The sequence below is a fragment of the Lepidochelys kempii genome, chromosome 3 (genome assembly GCF_965140285.1).
Source record: "Lepidochelys kempii isolate rLepKem1 chromosome 3, rLepKem1.hap1, whole genome shotgun sequence".
NCBI lineage: Eukaryota > Metazoa > Chordata > Testudines > Cheloniidae > Lepidochelys > Lepidochelys kempii.
The window spans coordinates 102303743-102321882 of NC_136382.1; the positions used below are offsets into that span (position 1 = coordinate 102303743).

Below are 18140 nucleotides of genomic sequence, written 5' to 3' on the forward strand. Positions count from 1 at the left end.
CCTTATTCATGCTGAGAACTAGAGTAAGGGTGGCATCTATTTTCAAACATGGGCAACTAGATAACAAATTAATGCTAAAACAGTGCACTTGGAGGCTCAAACTGGTACTTGGAGAGAAATAATATTGTAGTGAAGCTGTCAAAATGATCACTGGAAAATAGCTGGATAGAATGTACTGTATAGTTTACCAATAGAGCAGTGGTGGGCAACTGCTAACTACCTGGCTAACTACGTATTTGCAGGAAATAAAGTAAGAATAGAGGAATCTGGTCTGAAGATTGTACCAGTCACAATCATTTTAAATGCTTTGCGAAACCAAGAATAAAATAAACCATAAATGATTGGATTACAAGTAGAATTGAAGTATCCCAGCCAGAGGAAGGCAATGTACAAGTCTTCAGGTGTTGAGAAGTTAATAAAAGGATCAGCTATCGTAAGAATAAAGAAAGGCAGCCAACAAAACAGAAACACCCCCATGACTATACTTAAAGTTTTAGTTGCTTTGCTCTCTTTTTTTGTGGAGATTTTGTTTGTCATTGCAGAGGCATATTTTATTGTACTTGGGATTTTATCCATTTGTCTTGCATGTTTTCTTGCCACTGTAAATATGTGGACATAAATCTCCACCATCACTGTGCCTGGGAAAAAGAAGGCTATAAGAGAACCCAGCACTCCCCAAAGCTTGTTAAATATGAAGGCACAGAAACCACTGCAATTAGTGGAAGCCACATATTCTTCAATGCCCTCAATATTCAACTCTGAGAAAACTAGGCCAAAGGCAAATAAGAATGGGACAGACCAGCTAATTAGTAAAAACAGTCCTATCACAGGGACAGTTATTTTGGTAACATAATGCAGTGGGTCACATACTGCGTAGTAACGGTCAACAGAGATAAAACACAGATGGAAAATAGAGGTGGTACAGAGCATTATATCACAACAAGTATGGAGTTTGCAGAAGAGGTCTCCAAAATACCAGCATGACTCAACAGACCTGATCATGCTGTAGGGCATAACCATGAAACTAAGCAAAAAGTCTGTAGTTGCCATGGAGCAGATCAGGAAGTTGGTTGGAGAGTGAAGCTGTTTGAAATGAGCGATGGAAATGATCACAAGCATATTTCCACCCATTGTGAGCACTATTGCTCCCACCATGAAGCTATACATAGCCCAAAGAGCGATTGTAGACCTTACATTTCTAGGACATGAATTGTTAACAAAGTCAAAGCAATACTGCACATTCTGTGGACTCCAGAGGGTGGATGAATTCATGATTTGGGATCAACGACAGTAACTTTTTCCAAAGTATTACAATACAGCCAGTCCTGGGGAAAAAGGAAAAATAAACAAAGTGACATGAACAGTAGCAACATCTGAGGACCTGTGTTTCACATTAGTTGATTAACACTTAAAAATAATGGCCCTAATTCTACTCTCAGTTGCAAAAACATCAATTCAGAACAATTCTCATTTACTTTAGAGGAGTTATTCCAGACTTACACCAATATAAGAGATAGCAGAATTTGGCCCACTGATAACCAAAAAAATTAAAATAAAATAAAAAAAATGGGCTGAACCATTTCCTAAATACTTTTGAATCTTAATGTGCTCAAAAACTCTAAGTAATATTGGATATTTTTGCTAAGGAGTTTACATTCAACACTATAAGCACTATGATGAGAGGTTTGCAAAATGAAAGCCTCAAACATGTGATACTCACCTGATCTGCACAGCTCTCCTCAGAGATCTTTGTTCCTGAAAGTACTGACCATACTTTCACGAGAGACATTACAGCATCAGAGAACTCAAAATGGTTGATGCTATAAAGAGGGGGCAGGCATAGCTCAGTGGTTTGAGCATTGGCCTGCTAAACCCAGGGTTATGAGCTCAATCCTTGAGGGGACCATTTAGGGATGTGGGCCAAAACTTGGGGATTGGTTCTGCTTTGAGTAGGGGGTTAAACTACATGACCTTCTGTGGTCCCTTCCAGCCCTGATATTCTATGATTTTAACGTGCAACACTTTGTCAAGGTGCCCAGACCTCAAGGTAAAAGAGTGAAAACTCACTGACACCTTCCTTATTTAGCATCCTTGCCAATAGGTCACTGAGTGAATACTTGCAGACAAGTTTCTCTTTGTAATATTAATCCACTGAGGTGCATACCCTCAACACATACTTGGCTAGGATTAAGAGAAATATAATCGCATAGTGCTGAGGAGTCATTCACGTGTGCTGAACAATCTGTGCCTCAAAGCACTGAAAGATTTGAAAAAAGGTAAAAACCCACCAGTTTAGTGAACGGTATCACACGTGTATTATGGATAATTGTTATTTAATACTCTGTTTTTATTTAACCAGTATTTACTATTACAAATATACATGTGTAAGAGGAAGAAACCATATTTGTCACATTACAGTCTGCACACTCTCCTCTACATGCTATTCCTTATGCCAGCAAACTGCTACACAATTCCTAGTGTATACAGTAGAATCTCGGTTAACGGACACTTTGGGAACAGAGGTTGTTCGTAACTCTGAAATGTGCGTAGCTCAGAGCAAAACATTAGGGCTGTTCTTTCAAAAGTTTACAACTGAACATTGACTTAATACAGCTTTGAAACTTTACTATGCAGAAGAAAAATGCTGCTTTTAACCTTCTTTATTTAAATGAAACAAGCACTAAAACCGTTTCTTTACCTTGTCAAATTCCTATTTTAAAACTTTCCCTTTATTTTTTAGGAGTTTAGGTTTAACACAGTACTGTACTGTATAGTATTTGCTTTTTTCCCCTCTCTAGTATCAGATTATATACTATTGGTTCCAAATGAGGTGTGTAGTTGACTGGTCAGTTCGTAACTCAGGTGTTCGTACCTCTAAGGTTCTACTCTAATAGAATAAAAGTGATGGAGTTTGAAGGTGGCCACTATGGCCTGAGAAGGTACATCGTATATGCTAGTGTGTGCATGCATACGCACATATACATAAATGTACACACATGCTATGTATATGTCATTAGCTTTTGGGAGTTTAATTAACATTATTTCACAGTAGTAACCTAAGGAATTGTATTTCCCCAGTAATTCCAACAATAGCAACATCATAAACCAGAAGACTCAAGTTTTGGGGTTTTCTCATGCTACAAGATCCCCAAATTTAATTAGATACTTAGATTATGTACACTTCAGGGGCTCATTCTTCAACAGAATACAGATTTTAATCAAATCAACTATCCCCTCTGCAAGCCCCATTTCTTCCTCCTTTCAATTCTATAGGTCCATATCCCTTCTCCTATGTTATCTATCCCCTTTATTTGTCCCTCACCTATTCCTGTTTTTCTTTTCTTTTTCCCAGCTTGTCAGGTTCATATAAAGCTATTTCTGTACAACAGAGTACATTAAAGCTTTCTGGCATACTTTTCTAAAATCCTTTGGAAACTCCATTGCATGATAAGAATATGAACATTTACCATTATAAACATATTACAGGTTTAAAACAGGTATGCCAGGCTGATATCAAAATGTAGAGTTATTATAGTAGGGTTCTTTATCTTATATAAATAATCCTCTAATATGAAAGCAAAGCCAATTATGCTGTATATATGCTTAATTTTGTGTAGTCTTTCTTCTCTCTACTTTTGACACCAAAGATTTAGAAAATATCAGATTTATATTAGGCTATATCCTTACCCCATTAAATTCATTGAGCACTTTAACAGTGACTTTGATGGAAGAAATATTGGACATTATGTCTAGTAAATTGTATTCCTACATGCATAGAAGCATGTGTATAACTTTTCTCCCACAAGCAGCACCACTGAAATCAATAAGTCTATCCACAAGTGAATAAGAGTATTTGCAGGAAAGGATTTTATATTAGTGTATTATTGTGCTTTAATACTTCGAAAGAATATATGACATTAACATGCATAAGAAATAGCACAGTGTGTGTGTGCTCAGTAAGAGACTGCAATCTCATGAAAAACAGCATTTCTAGCCCAGCCCTGCAGTCCTCACATTGGTAATTATCAGCTCATTAACACCATTTACTGATGTTCTATCTGTCACTGGTGTAGCATAAGTTCTTGAAGATGATCCATCTGTCCTTCTCTAGTCAGTTTCTGAATGATCTTGCCAGACCTTTTCAGATTCAGTTGACTTCTTTATTTTACTTAGTGGTTCAAATTATTTTTATGATACAGAGACAAACATTTCCTCTGAAAGAATAATTAGGAAACTCTTTGTCATACAGTAATTCCACTATTAAGACTGGAAAATCAAATAAATTGCAGTTCTTCTAGTATTTTACAAAATGCAGTTGGTTACATCATTACATTGGAGTAGAAGATGTTTTTACCTGACCTCTCACTATAGTTCATCTCTTCACTGAAAACATTTTTGGCTGAGATTTTTGCTTTTGTTTCTAGTCTATTATTTCAGTTAGAAAAATCTTCTGATTCAAACAATGAATAGTTTTACAGCTTACCTGTAAAGTGTGTATAAATCTTCTTTTTCTTATTAAATTGCAAAGCTCATTTGATTATTTTTTCTCCATATGACTCATTTGTGGCAAAACTCAATAAAAATGCATTTGAATTTTTTCCTCTTTTTTTATTAGATTAACTGGGTTGCTGCTAGTATATATACAGCAGAGAAGACCTGTAGCTGTCTCTGAGGAGTTCACTAGTCTCCTATGTGTCTTTCCTTTGGCAGACTTACTCTGTAACTCTTCATTCTGCTGCTGCAACTGAAAAAAATTATGCTCAAACAACCCAGTGAGGAAATTATTTGATTTGGTTCACAGCCCTATTGGAAATGGGAGGATGAACTTTGCCTCTGCTTCAATATGTTAAATATAAAGCCATGGAAGGTCTTTTACCTTAGAAAGTTTATGGGACACAGGCTGTCATTTACTCTGCTCAGTAGGACTGGTTGGAAATGTTCTGTCAAAACAGTTTTTTATTAGAAAACTGGGGTTTTGGCTAAACACTTTTGTGTCTGTGTGTGTGTGTTTGGGTGTGCAATAAGTGTCTGTTTTCAGTGGAAATTTTCAATTTCTCATCTAAAAACTGAACGGCCACAAGCCAAAATATTTCAGATCTGAAATGCTGCCACAGTACCTCATGGGAATTGTAATTCCAGTGTCTGGCACTCCGGTTCTCCTCTCTCCACATGCCACTCCAATTCTCCACAGCCAGACTTCATCTCCCATAATGCACCATCACCATGGAACTCTCATGCTATTTAACCGCCACTCAGCCAAAGGGGAGACTGTGGCACATCACAGAAGATACAGTCCAACCAGGGAGCGCAGCCCATAGAGGAGAATGGGGCCTGAGGCACTTGAACTAGAGCCCCCAGGAGGCGTTAGAGTGGCAAAAACCACAAGCATTTTGCAACCAAAATGGATGATTTTTCACTTTCACTGATATTTTCCATGGGGGAAACCCCTTATTTTCTAGTGTTGATGGGACCCTAACCTGTCTGAGAGATCTCTAGGTTCCACAGATAAACGCAAGTAAAAATGGGCAGAACATATCTTAGCCTTTACATTACATAACCAAGGGAGGAAAGTAAGGGAGAAATCTCCAAATCTGCTGTTATCAAAAACTGGAAGTAGGAGCAATACAGAGGAGAGGTGTCAGCAGGCCAACAGTGACAAAAGGCTCCGAAGGGCTTTGAGAACTGGCCCAAAATAACTCAAGATTTTGGGTCACATTAGGTTTTAGGGTGATTCCAAATTTTTAAACCAAAGTTATTAATACTAATATTATTATTAATGGGGGAGCAGTAGGGTGGGAGAAATGTTGTATTAAGCAGAAGTGTGAGCTGCTGAGCATATAGCTTCTGGCTAAATGACAAAGGGAGTAACCAGGGCAGAGATGGCAATTCTTGGAGGGTGAATATGGCTGCTCTTCACAATGTGGTCAAGCAGCCCAAAACATGTACAGCAGATATATGGATCACCAAATAAAAACTATGCAATAACATGTGCCAGCCATAAATAAGAGGAAACCTGAATGATCCTTTTTAGAGGAAATGTCCATTTCAGAGCCAGAGTAAAATCATAATACCTCTTTGGTAAACATGATTTCAGGACACGACACATAGAGGTCATCAGACTATCAGGCACAACATGGCTCATGGAAGAAATATGCTGATGCGTTGGGCACACGTAGAAGGTTATGAACAATTATTTTTGTGTGTCAGGATTGTGTATGACTAAGACTATTTCTGTAGTGGATTTATTTACACCAACGGGGAGTTGGGGGGTAGGGGTGGGAAATGCTTGTGATCCAAAGTAGTAATTCAAAAGAATATCTGGCATACACTGAAGTGCAGGTGGTGCGACCTAGTGGTCAGAGCAAGGGTCCGGCCTAGTGTTTGGAACAGAATTAGAGGACAGAACTGGAGGCCTGGTCAGGAGACAAGCCAAGGATCAGAAGTTCATAGGTAGGCAGGGACGAGAACTGACACAGAAGCCGGCAGAGGTTGGTGCAAGGGCTGGACAAGAAGCAAGTCTGACACAGCTACAGGCATGGAACACACTCAGCCATCACTGTGCTGCTGTTACTCCAGGGTTAAAATGGTGATCTGTTGTTCCTGCTGACCAGCTGGGGAGCACAATCACTTAGTGAGAGTTTATTGGGTTGCTAGGCGAGCAAGCCGGGAGGCAGCTGAGTTCCTGACACTATCCACCTGATACTAGACAATGATGGAAAGGAGGGAAATGAATGATTTGGCAGGAAATGCCACCCTCTACATGAATGGTGGACACTCCTACACAATGCAGTCATGCGCTGTTGATCTGCCTGTGCCACATAGGCAAATGGGGAAAACATTTGACTGTAAACACCCACCTACATACCCAGCATTGATTGGAGAAGTGTATTTTCATTTTTTAAAATCACATATTGACCTAACAACTCTACAGCTGCCAAATTAAGGCTACTGTGCATAATAAAAAACACAACTGGAACATATGAAAACCCGATTAGCCTAGGAAAAAAACTGCAACTTGTGTAATTAACAATTCAGATGAAATCAGGAGATAGCAGCAATTGCAGGCCACCTTTGCTTAGTAATGTCAGTGCCAATATGCAGGACCAGATTTACCATGAAACAAACCGTGCAGTGGCATGGGGCCCCTAACAACAGAGGAGCTCCCAAAATGCAGGACAAATATCTGACAACCTGCCCCGAGTCCCAGTTGGCGGCGCAGCAGGGCTCAGGCAGGCTGCCTGAAAGCCGTGGCTGGTGGCCCCACGCTGATCCTGGAAGCGGCCGGCTGCTGGCACATCTCTGTGCACCTCTGGCGGCAGGGGGGAGGTGGCTCTGGATGCTGCCCCCACCCCGAGCAGTGTACGGAGACCCGCTGCCCCCCTCTCTCCAAGAGGCGTGCAGAGACGTGCCACTAGCAGAGCTAAGGTGGCTCCCTGCCCACTCTGCCTCCCTCCCTCCATGCCGCTTCACTCCCGGAAGCGGCCAACATATCCCTGTGGCCCCTGGGAGGGGGGTGTCTCTGCATGCTGCCCCGCCCCAAGCGCCAACTCTGCAGCTCCCATTGGCTGGGAACAGCGGCCAATGGGAGCTGCAGGGGCGGCGCCTGCAGGAAGCGGCGCACAGAGACCCCCTGCCTCCCCCACTTAGGAGTCGCTGAAAGAGGGGTGTGTGAACCCCTGACCCAGCCCAGAGCCTGCCCCCCCCACAGTCCCCCCCCCATTACTTATATATAGGAGGAGGATGAAGTAAAAATGACAAACGGGGGAGAGCTATGAGAGAATGTTCTTTTTCTTGGCTGGGTCCTGAAAAGGGGGTGGGGGGGCAAAAATGAAGCTGCGCACAGGGACCCACTAATTCTAAATCTGCCACTGCCACTATGTCAAAAATTCCAGCCCAAAGCACTGTTCACAGAGCTCCTGAATAAAGAAATAATGTAGCTAGGCTCATCCATTACATAAAAAAAATTGAGGATCTAGCCCAGGGGTTTTAATGACAGGTGGCCCATTTCCTCCATCAGCATAGTGACTCCAGTATTTAAAGTGTTGTGATGCTATATCCAAGTCCTTTCAGGGCTGCTGCAAAGATAGGATGTGCAATAGAGTCTGCAGAACTTTACCAGCTTGTGGGGGAAGCTTCCTGCTCTACCACTACACCATTCTTGGGCTACTTCTCAAATGCCCACAAATAGAGTCTATGACAGTGAGGAAATGGTCCCAGAGAAGAAAGCTCAAGTTTATTAAGAAGGCAATGCTGGTAGTTCAGAGTTCAAGGCTGGAGGCAATGAGTAGGTAACTGTGATTCCTGTTTCTTCTCAGTGGGGAAGGACGAAATAACCCAAAGGATCTGAAGAATATATTTTAAATTATATAGAGAGTCCTATTCTCACTTTGCAAGTGAGATAAAATCATCTGTGAACAAATTCCCAGGGTAACCTCCAGCATCCAAACAGTGACAACATATATCAACAGATTTTTTTTCATAATTTTTCTCAGATGTCTTTCGATTTGGTTCAGTTCTGTGCTTCATTGTGGCCCACTGTATACCACGCCGATCACTCGGACAGTGTCCAATGCATTCTTTTGCTTATTTGCAGTTTTGCCTGCTTGCTCACACTATAAGCAACCTCCAGGTGTGTGATGGGGGTAATATTTTTACTTTCTACTGATGGATGGAGTGGACAGGAGGATGAGGATAGAATTTTCGGTTTCTGCCCAAGGCAACAAAAAGACTCTATCTAGCACAACAGCTTGCCTAATGCACTCGGGTTTGATATTCTATCAGTACTTCTTCTGGTGGGGAATCCAGAGAAGTTGATGTCACCTCCAGATGACTCCATCATGTGACTTTTTCTCTCCCCTGTTGCTGGGGTAAAAGTGTAAGGTTTATTCAATCCCCTCTCAAACCAGTTAACTGTGATTTTAATGGTTGGAGGAAATAATTCCTGCACTTTTAGTTTTTCTATTTTTCCTGGAATTAGCATGGCTTGTTCTAATACTACAGCAGTTTCCAAAATAAAACGGAGGGAACAACAGATGGTGAATGAATGAAATGAGGTTGAATGTCACTCTCGATAAAGGTAGTGAGTATCATAGATGCACTGAATGAGGAAAACATGTACGCACATTCTTAAGTGCATCTCTATTCAAGATAGCCCTTAAGCATGTGCTTTAGGGCTGCCTTGAATACTGCTGTTTTTTCTGAATTGGGGATAGAGATTAAGGACTTCTTAGATTAATAAAAAAGGCACGCATAATGAAATATTCAGATGCTGGGAACATACTTACTGCTAAGCCCAATGACGTACCCCATTTGTACTTTGGCAAGTTCATTCTTGTATATTGAATAAAGTGTATTCTTGTTATGGAAAAAGTTTACTAATATGAAACTCTGTTGGTGGCAAAACATTAAGTTATTTGGCTTTGTTTTGTTAAATATGCTGATTACAGTATGCAAGGAACTAATTCATTGAGTTCATGCTTTGTACCATACTGTTTTCATCTGTAACACTTGCTAGTGTGAACCCTTTTTGTTGTATTTTTACTTATAAGCCCTCATTCAAAACCTAGGGAAGTCAATGTAAAGCCCCTATTGATTTTAGTGTGTTTTGCCTCAGGTTCACACTGATAATCTTCCTGTTAGCTATATGCAACCTGTTCTTTAACTGTAACTGACTAGCATACACCACAGTTTGTTCCTTATCTTGTTTGTGACGGAAAAACATATGTACAACCTGACTATGACGTGCAGTGATTAAAAAAAATCTGCAGGCTTAAAAATTTTATAAGTTTTCATGTCAACAATGTGTTTATATACAACTAAATAAACAATAGAAAACAGAAAAAATACTTGTCATTACTTAGTTGCTCATTTATTTTTGTAAAAGAGATTTTACTATATTTAACAGATTTTTAGAAAAATTTCTGGGAAGTACTGTCATAAATATAGTGGGAAGAGTAACAAACTTTATGTATGCAGTAGCATAAAATCCCTCCTGGCCAGATGTACTGAATCACTTTACCTGTAAGGGGTTAAGAAGATCTAATAACCTAGTTGGCACCTGACCAGAAGGACCAATGAGGAAAGAAAATACTTTCAAATCTGGGGGGCAGGGAGGTTTGTTTGTGGCTCTCTTTGTTGGTTCCCTCTCTGGATGGAGAGAGAGACCAGCAGGTAAAACATCTCCTGAAAGCATACCTGAATGACAGGTTTCAGAGTAACAGCCGTGTTAGTCTGTCTTCGCAAAAAGAAAAGGAGTACTTGTGGCACCTTAGAGACTAACCAATTTATTTGAGCATAAGCTTTCGTGAGCTACAGCTCACTTCATCGGATGCATACAGTGGAAAATATAGTGGGGAGATTTTATATACACAGAGAACATTAAATAAGGGGTGTTACCATAAAGACTGTAACAAAAGTGATCAGGAAAGGTGAGCTATTACCAGCAGGAGAGTGGGGTGGGGGGTGGGGAGAACCTTTTATAGTGATAATCAAGGTTGGCCATTTCCAGCACTTTACAAGAACAGTAGGAGGGGAAAGAAACAAGGGGAAATAGTTTTACTTTGTGTAATGATCCATCCACTCCCAGTCTTTATTCAAGCCTAAGTTAATTGTATCCAGTTTGCAAATTAATTCCAATTCAGCAGTCTCTCGTTAGAGTCTGTTTCTGAAGTTTTTTTGTTGAAGAATTACTTTTACATCTGTAATCAAGTGACCAAAGAGATTGAAGTGTTCTCTGACTGGTTTTTGAATGTTATAATTCTTGACATCTGATTTGTGTCCATTTACTCTTTTACGTAGACACTGTCCAGTTTGGCCAATGTGCATGGCAGAGGGGCATTGCTGGATGATTCATATAAGATTTAAAAAACTGTAAGTAAGGGCAAGGAAATGCATTAGATTATCTTTTGTTTTAGCTTGTGAATTTTTCTTGTGATAAAAGGTAGTTTTATTCCTGTTTTTTGTAACTTTGAAGCTAGCCTAGAGGGGAATCCTCTGTGTTTTAAATCTTTTTCTTTATTACCCTGCAAATTTATCTTTCATCCTGATTTTGCAGGTGTGATTCTTTTACTTGGTGGTAGCAGCAATATACCATCGAAGGACAAGGAAAGGAATTGTACCTTGGGGAATTTTTAACCTAAGCTGGTAGAAAATAAGCTTAGGGGGTCAGTCATGCGGGTCCTCATATCTGTACCCCAGAGTTCAGAATGGGGAGGGAACCCTGACAAATACATTCAGAGCAGTCTAGTGATAATATTAGAATTTTAAAAGCTTACCAACTCTATAAAACAAACAAAAGGCTTTGACAATTTAGTTGCAGATATGATTGTTCTGGAAGGTAAATGACAAGGATGTATTGTCAAGTTAGGGGTCTGTCTGATCTAACTGCTTTGAGAAAGATGGAGATTGAGTTGAATAATGGCAGCTCACTGAATGTTCCAGTATCCATTATGAGAACTGGTTTGGTGATTTGTAGTTCAGTATTTCCTGGACTTTTTCTGATGTTGTCTTTCAGGATTTTGGCTCAAAGATGCCTAAATAAAATTAGAGGAATTGGGCCTCCCAACACTGTAGGTTGCTTTAAAAACCTCACCCTTCCATTGGGCAGAAATAATCTGGGTCAGTAGTATTTACCAGAGTTTTTATTTCTTATCATGTTCTCAGAATCTCTTCTCATTTCTTACCACTTTAATACATAACTAAAAGGAAAGGGTCTCCTCCTGGGGGCCATGTTTATGGTTGTGAGCTATATTCACATACAGTGTTATCTAAAAGCTCTGGTCATTCCTGGTATAAGTCTTTGGTAGATGTCTTAGAACCAAAGATATTGCAAGTTAAAACTTCCTAAACCGTCAGTCACCCAATTTTGAGAGATCCTTTTGTAACTCTTCACAGTCTGCCTGGGACTTAACTATCTTGAATAGTTTTGTATCATCTGCAAATTTTGCCACCTCACTGTTTACCCCTTTTCTCAGATCATTGATGAATATGCTGCATAGGACTGGTCCAAATACAGACCCCAGGGGGACACCACTATTTACCGCTCTCCATTCTGAAAGTTGACCATTTATTCCTACCCCTTTTTTCCTATCTTTTAACCATTTACCAATCCATGAGAGAACCTTCCCTCTTATCCCACAACTGCTTACTTTGCTTAAGAGCCTTTGGTGAGGGACCTTGTCAAAGGCTTTCTGAAAATCTAAATACACTATATCCACTGGATCCCCTTATCCACATGCTTGTTGACCCCCTCAAAGAATTCTAGTAGATTGGTGAGGCCTGATTTCCTTTTACAAAAAACATGTTGACTATTCCCCAACAAATTACGTTCATCTATGTGTCCGACAATTTTATTCTTTACTATAGTTTCAATCAGTTTTCCCGGTACTGAAGTCAGGCTTACTGGCCTGTAATTGCCAGGGTCACCCCTGGAGCCCTTTTTAAAAATTGGCATCACATTAGCTATCCTCCAGTTATTTGGTACAGAAGCTGATTGAAATGATAGGTTACAGACTACAGTTAATAGTCCTGCAATTTTCACATTTGAGTTCCTTCAGAACTCTTGGGTGAATAACATCTGGTCCTGGTGACTTATTTCTGTTAGTTTATCAATTTGTTCCAAAACCTCCTTCCTCTATAGGTGCCCCCTTTTCCAAAAGTTTCCCCAGTTCCTAATTCTGAACCCCACCTCCCTACACCTCAGTGCGTCTTATTCACACATTGAGAGCCTACAGTTCTGCCTGTCTAACTGGCCCTGTGTATGGAACTGGAAACATTTCAGAGACTGCTACCATGGAGGTCCTGGACTTCAATCTCTTACCTAACAGCCTAAATCTGGCCTCCAGGACCTTTCTCCTATCCTTCCCTATGTCATTGGTACCTATATGTACCATGACCACTAGCTCCTCTCCAGCACTATGCATAAGTCTATCTAGATGTCTCGAGAGATCCGCAACCTTTGCACCAGGCAGGCAAGTCACCATGCGTTCTCCCAGTCATCTCAAACCCAGCTATCTATGTTTCTAATGATTGAATTGCCCTTTACTAATACCTGTCTGTTCCGAATAACTGGAGTTCCCTCCCCCAGAGAGGTATCCTCAGTGTGAGAGGATACCACATCATCATCTGGTAGGAGGGTCCCAACTATGGGATCATTTCCTTCTGCTCCAGTTGGATGTTCTCCTTCCCTGAGGCTTTCATCCTCCTCAACAGCACAGAGGCTGTCAGACCGGGGGTGGGATCAATCTACTGTGTCCCAGAAAGTCTCATCTGTGTACCTCTCTGTCTCCCTTAGCTCCTCCAGCTCAGCCATCCTGGTGTCCAAAGCCCATACACAGTCTCTGAGGGCCAGGAGCTCCTTTCACCGAATGCACACATGCCACCTGCCCATAGGGCAGGTAATCATACATGCTGCATTGGGTGCAATAAACTGGGTAGCCCCCACTCTGTTGCTGGACTTCTGCCTGCATTCTCTTTTTACTCCTGCAGCTGGTTCCTTTGTTGTTATTGTAATCAATGCCTTATTTAATCCAGATGGAGAGATGGGTCCCTCAGATGAATAGCACGCCTGGGAGAATGCACAAAGCATTATTTGTACAACAGTACGTCACTTGTTTTAAAGAACAATGAATCTTAAACACACACATGCTCACTTGCCCATAAAATCTATAGATCTCTTTCAGAGGATGCCAATGAACCCCTTTGCCTATGGCTTTCACTTGGAAGGGTTCTAGTAGCTCCTGGCCATGTCTTCTTGTAACATCCCTCCATCCCCACTCATTCCTGCAGATGCCAGCCCTCCTTTGACTTTTCCTCCACCACGCGCTAATAGGCCCCCAAGAACCAAGGATTACGTCCCAGGATCTTCCATATTTCCCAGTGAGAGCCTGTCCTGGCCTCAATCCCACAACAAGTTCCCGACAAACTGAAATTTTATCATCACCCAGAAAAGGTGATTATTACAAGCTTCCCTCCCCATAGATGTTCTGACAGTCTATTGGTTTTCTCTGACTCAGAGTAAGTTCCCAGTACCACAAAATAGCCTGGTTTAATGGGACCCTGGACAATCTCTCCAAGACTATCCAGAAATGTGCTCCAGGCTCCCCACATCATAGCTGTGAATTTTAAAACAGGCTCCTGGCTCCCAGACTAAACCCTTCATATCCACAAATCTCTCCCTCCTTCTCTTGAGGACAAATTCATGGTTCCATGACTACCCACAAATCTGTCATAGACTCCCAAAAATACCCTTTCTCACCTGGACATTCCTCACAATATCTGCTTCCTTGACCTGCAGCTCTAGGTCCTTTATGAGCTCCCTAAACAAGACCTTCCTCCCTACTTCTGGTTCCCTCACTAACGCTCCTTCAGTTGCACAATGCTTTTCTTCACCAGAACCCATCTCCCACTCCCTTGATGTTCTTTTGCCTCTCATTCCCTCTGCTCCTGCCAAGTGTTTTCCAAGTGCACTGTGTGCCAAAACTGCCCCCCCACAAAAAAAAGTGGGAAAGGAACTGCAGAGGTGCTGCAGAGAGAGTGGGAGTTTGTAGATATTTGTATTGGTATTTATAGAGGCTGGTGGGGGCAGTGTGCTGGGAGAGAAGCTGAGCCCCGATTAGGGGGTGGGGCTTCTCTGACTAGGGGTCCTATAAAGGTAGCCAGCCAGCCAGTCAGACAGCAGTACAGACAGCTGCAGTGGTACAGGAGCCAGGAAACAGAGCTGTTAACAGGGGTGTTTGAGTGGGAGTTGTTTGTAGGGAAGAATAAGAGCCAGGCAAAGGAGCAGACAGGCTAGTGAAGGGAGTGTGTGGTGGTCTGGCAGTGTTTTGGTGCTCGTTAGGAGTTTGTTTTTGCTGTGGGTGCTGGTGTTTTGGTTTGGTTTGGTTTGTGTTTCCCAGCTAACAGGATTTAGGTGGGAAGGCTATGACAGATACAGAGGCAGCAGTGGTAGTGATCCAAGTAGTGGAAGACACTATGAAGATGACTGGATGTAGAAGCTGTGGCATGTACATGATCCTGGAGGGGGTACCTGAAAAGAATTTTGTCTGCATGAAGTGCCACCTGATAGAGCTGATGGAAGAGAAGATCTGAGGATTAGAGATGCAGGTTGAGACTCTGGTTGAGTTTAGAAGGGGGGTTGAGCAGATGATGGAGCAAAGACATGAGGAGGCTGAAGGGAAAAGCTCAGCCTTGCAGATAGAAGCAGGACCAAAGAACTCTGAGGGGATACTGCTGGGTGAGGAAAGTGGACAGTGGAAGCATGTGACTAAGAGAACCAGGCAGAGGAAAAGATGTGGCAGTGAAGGAGAAATAGAGCTTAGGAACAGGTTTGCAGAGTTGGAAAATAAGGAAGGGGCACAGCAGGTGGTCACTGAAGGTGAGAAGGCAAGGAAGAAGAGAAGAGCAGATAGTCCTACAGGAAGAAGGCAAGAATCAATGGAGATAACAGGACTAAATATGAGCCCCAGGAGGATACAGGACGGGTTGCAGAGGATTGCAAGGGACAATAGGAATCGAGAGGACTTGCGGCCAGAGGGAACAGGGGATAGACTAGAGAATCACACCATTGCCAGGGAAAGGCAGGTCTACGAGACTGGGGATTCATTACTGAGAAGAACAGACAGGCCTGTAACAAGAGCTGATCCAGAGAACAGAAGGGTGTGCTGTCTGCCGGGTGCTAAGATATGGGATGTGGACCTGAGGCTGAGGAGGATTCTAACGGGAGCAGGAAAGAATCCATTGATTATCCTTCATGTGGGAACAAATGATATGGCTAGATTCTCACTGGAACGTATCAAGGGAGACTATGCCAGGCTGGGGAAGACACTTAAGGAAATCGAGGCTCAGGTGATCTTCAGTGGGATTCCACCTGTTCCTAGAGAAGGACAACAAAGGTGGGATAAGATTATAATGCTCAACAGATGGCTCAGGCAGTGGTGCTATAAGGAGGGCTTTGGGATGTATGGCCACTGGGAAGCATTCATGGACAGAGGACTGTTCTCTCGGGAGGGACTTCACCTGAGTAAGTGGGGAAATAGACTTCTAGGATGGAGGGTGGCACAACTGATCAAGAGAGCTTTAAACTAGGAATTCGGGGGAGATGGTTCGGAGATGTCCAAGTAATCTCCATGCCAGATTTTCTCTTTGAGAGGGAAGAAAATGAAGTAAGAAAGGATACAGCCGTGGGTAGGAGAATGGACATAAGGCAGAAGGGCAGTGTACATACCAAGCTAATAGGTAATATTGGCGGTAGAATGTCTGTGCCCAATTGGGTGAAGAATGTGAGCGAAGCCAAACAGAAAAAATTAAGATGTTTGTAAACTAATGCGGGGAGCCTAGGTAACAAAATGAAGGAACTAGAGCTACTGGTGCAGGAAGTGAAACCAGATATTGTAAGGATAACAGAAACATGGTGGAATAGTCGTCATGACTGGAGTATGGGTAGTGAAGGGTATGTGCTGTTCAGGAAAGACCAAAATAAAGGCAAAGGTGGTGGAGTAGCACTGTATATCAGTGAGGTAGACTGTAAGCAGCGTTTCCCAAACTTTTTTGGCCACAGAACGCTTTTTAGCCTATTACGGAACACTTATAATATTATTTTGTAGTCGTTTGGTTTTCAAATTAAAAAATGCGTTATTTATGCTCAAATTTATTTTATAAAACAAAGCAAAAATACAAATTTAAAATAACTTGAACTAACAATTTCTAACTGGAAAGCGTGTATAAAGTAGTACAAAAATCAAGTGCAAGAGTCAAAATTAAATTCTAGGTTCTTTCACGGAACACCTATTCACATCATGCGGAACACCAGTGTTCTGCGGAACACAGTTTGGGAAACGCTGATGTAAAGAAATAAGAAGCGATGGAATGGATAAGACAGAGTCTGTTTGGGCAAAAATCACATTGGGGAAGAAAGCTACTAGAGCCTCCCCTTGGATAGAGCTTGGTGTGTGCTATCGACTGCCAAAATCCAATTTGGATATGGATAGAGACCTCTTTCATGTTTCTAATGAAGTAAATACTAATGGAAATTGTGTGATCATGGGAGACTTAACTTCCCAGATATAGACTGGAGGACAAGTACTAGTAATAATAATAGGGCTCAGATTTTCCTAGATGCGATAGCTGATGGATTCCTTCATTAAGTAGTTGCTGAACCAAGTAGAGGGGATGCCATTTTAGATTTGGTTTTGGTGAGCAGTGAGGACCTCATAGAAGAAAAGGTTGTAGGGGACAACCTTGGTTCGAGCGATCATGAACCTAATTGAGTTCAAACTAAATGGAAGGATAAACAAAAATAGATCTGTGACTAGGGTTTTTTATTTCAAAAAGGCTAACTTTAAAAAATTAAGGAAATGAGTTAGGGAAGTGGATTGGACTGAAAAACTTGTGGATCTAAATGTGGAGGAGGCCTCGAACTACTTCAAGTCAAAGTTGCAGAAACTATCAGAAGCCTGCATCCCTAGAAAGGGGAAAAAATTCATAGGAAGGAGTTGTAGACCAAGCTGGATGAGCAAGCATCTCAGAGAGGTGATTAAGAAAAAGCAGAAAGCCTATAAGGAGTGGAAGATGGGAGTGATTAGCAAGGAAAGCTACCTTACTGAGGGATACATGTAGGGATAAAGTGAGAAAGGCCAAAAGCCATGTAGAGTTGGACTTTGCAAAGAGAATTAAAAGCAATAGTAAAAGGTTCTATAGTCATATAAATAAGAAGAAAACAAAGAGAGAAGAAGTGGGACCACTTAACACTGAGGATGGAGTGGAGGTTAAGGATAATCTAGGCATGGCCCAATATCTAAACAAATACTTTGCCTCAGTCTTTAATGAGGATCTTAGGGATAATGGTAGAAAGACAAATGGGAATGAGGATATGGAGGTAGATATTACCACATCCGAGGTAGAAGCCAGACTCGAACAGCTTAATGTGACTAAACTGCTAGGCCCGGATAATCTTCATCCAAGAATATTAAAGGAACTGGCACATGAAATTGCAAGCCCATTAGCAAGAATTTTTAATCAATCTGTAAACTCAGGGGTTGTACTGTATGACTGGAGAATTGCTAACATAGTTCCTATTTTTAAGAAAAGTTAAAAAAAAAAAAGTGATCTGGGTAACTACAGGCCTGTTAGTTTGACATCTGTAG

General features: G+C 41.5%; 1 protein-coding gene across 1 annotated transcript; it reads right to left on the reverse strand.

Moving 5' to 3' along the window:
* Positions 1-228: 228 nt before the first annotated feature.
* LOC140908251 (trace amine-associated receptor 4-like) lies at positions 229-1272 on the reverse strand. The gene has a single exon (XM_073335202.1). The coding sequence runs from the start codon at positions 1270-1272 to the stop codon at positions 229-231; it is 1044 nt and encodes a 347-aa protein (XP_073191303.1).
* Between the last annotated feature and the right edge of the window lie 16868 nt (positions 1273-18140).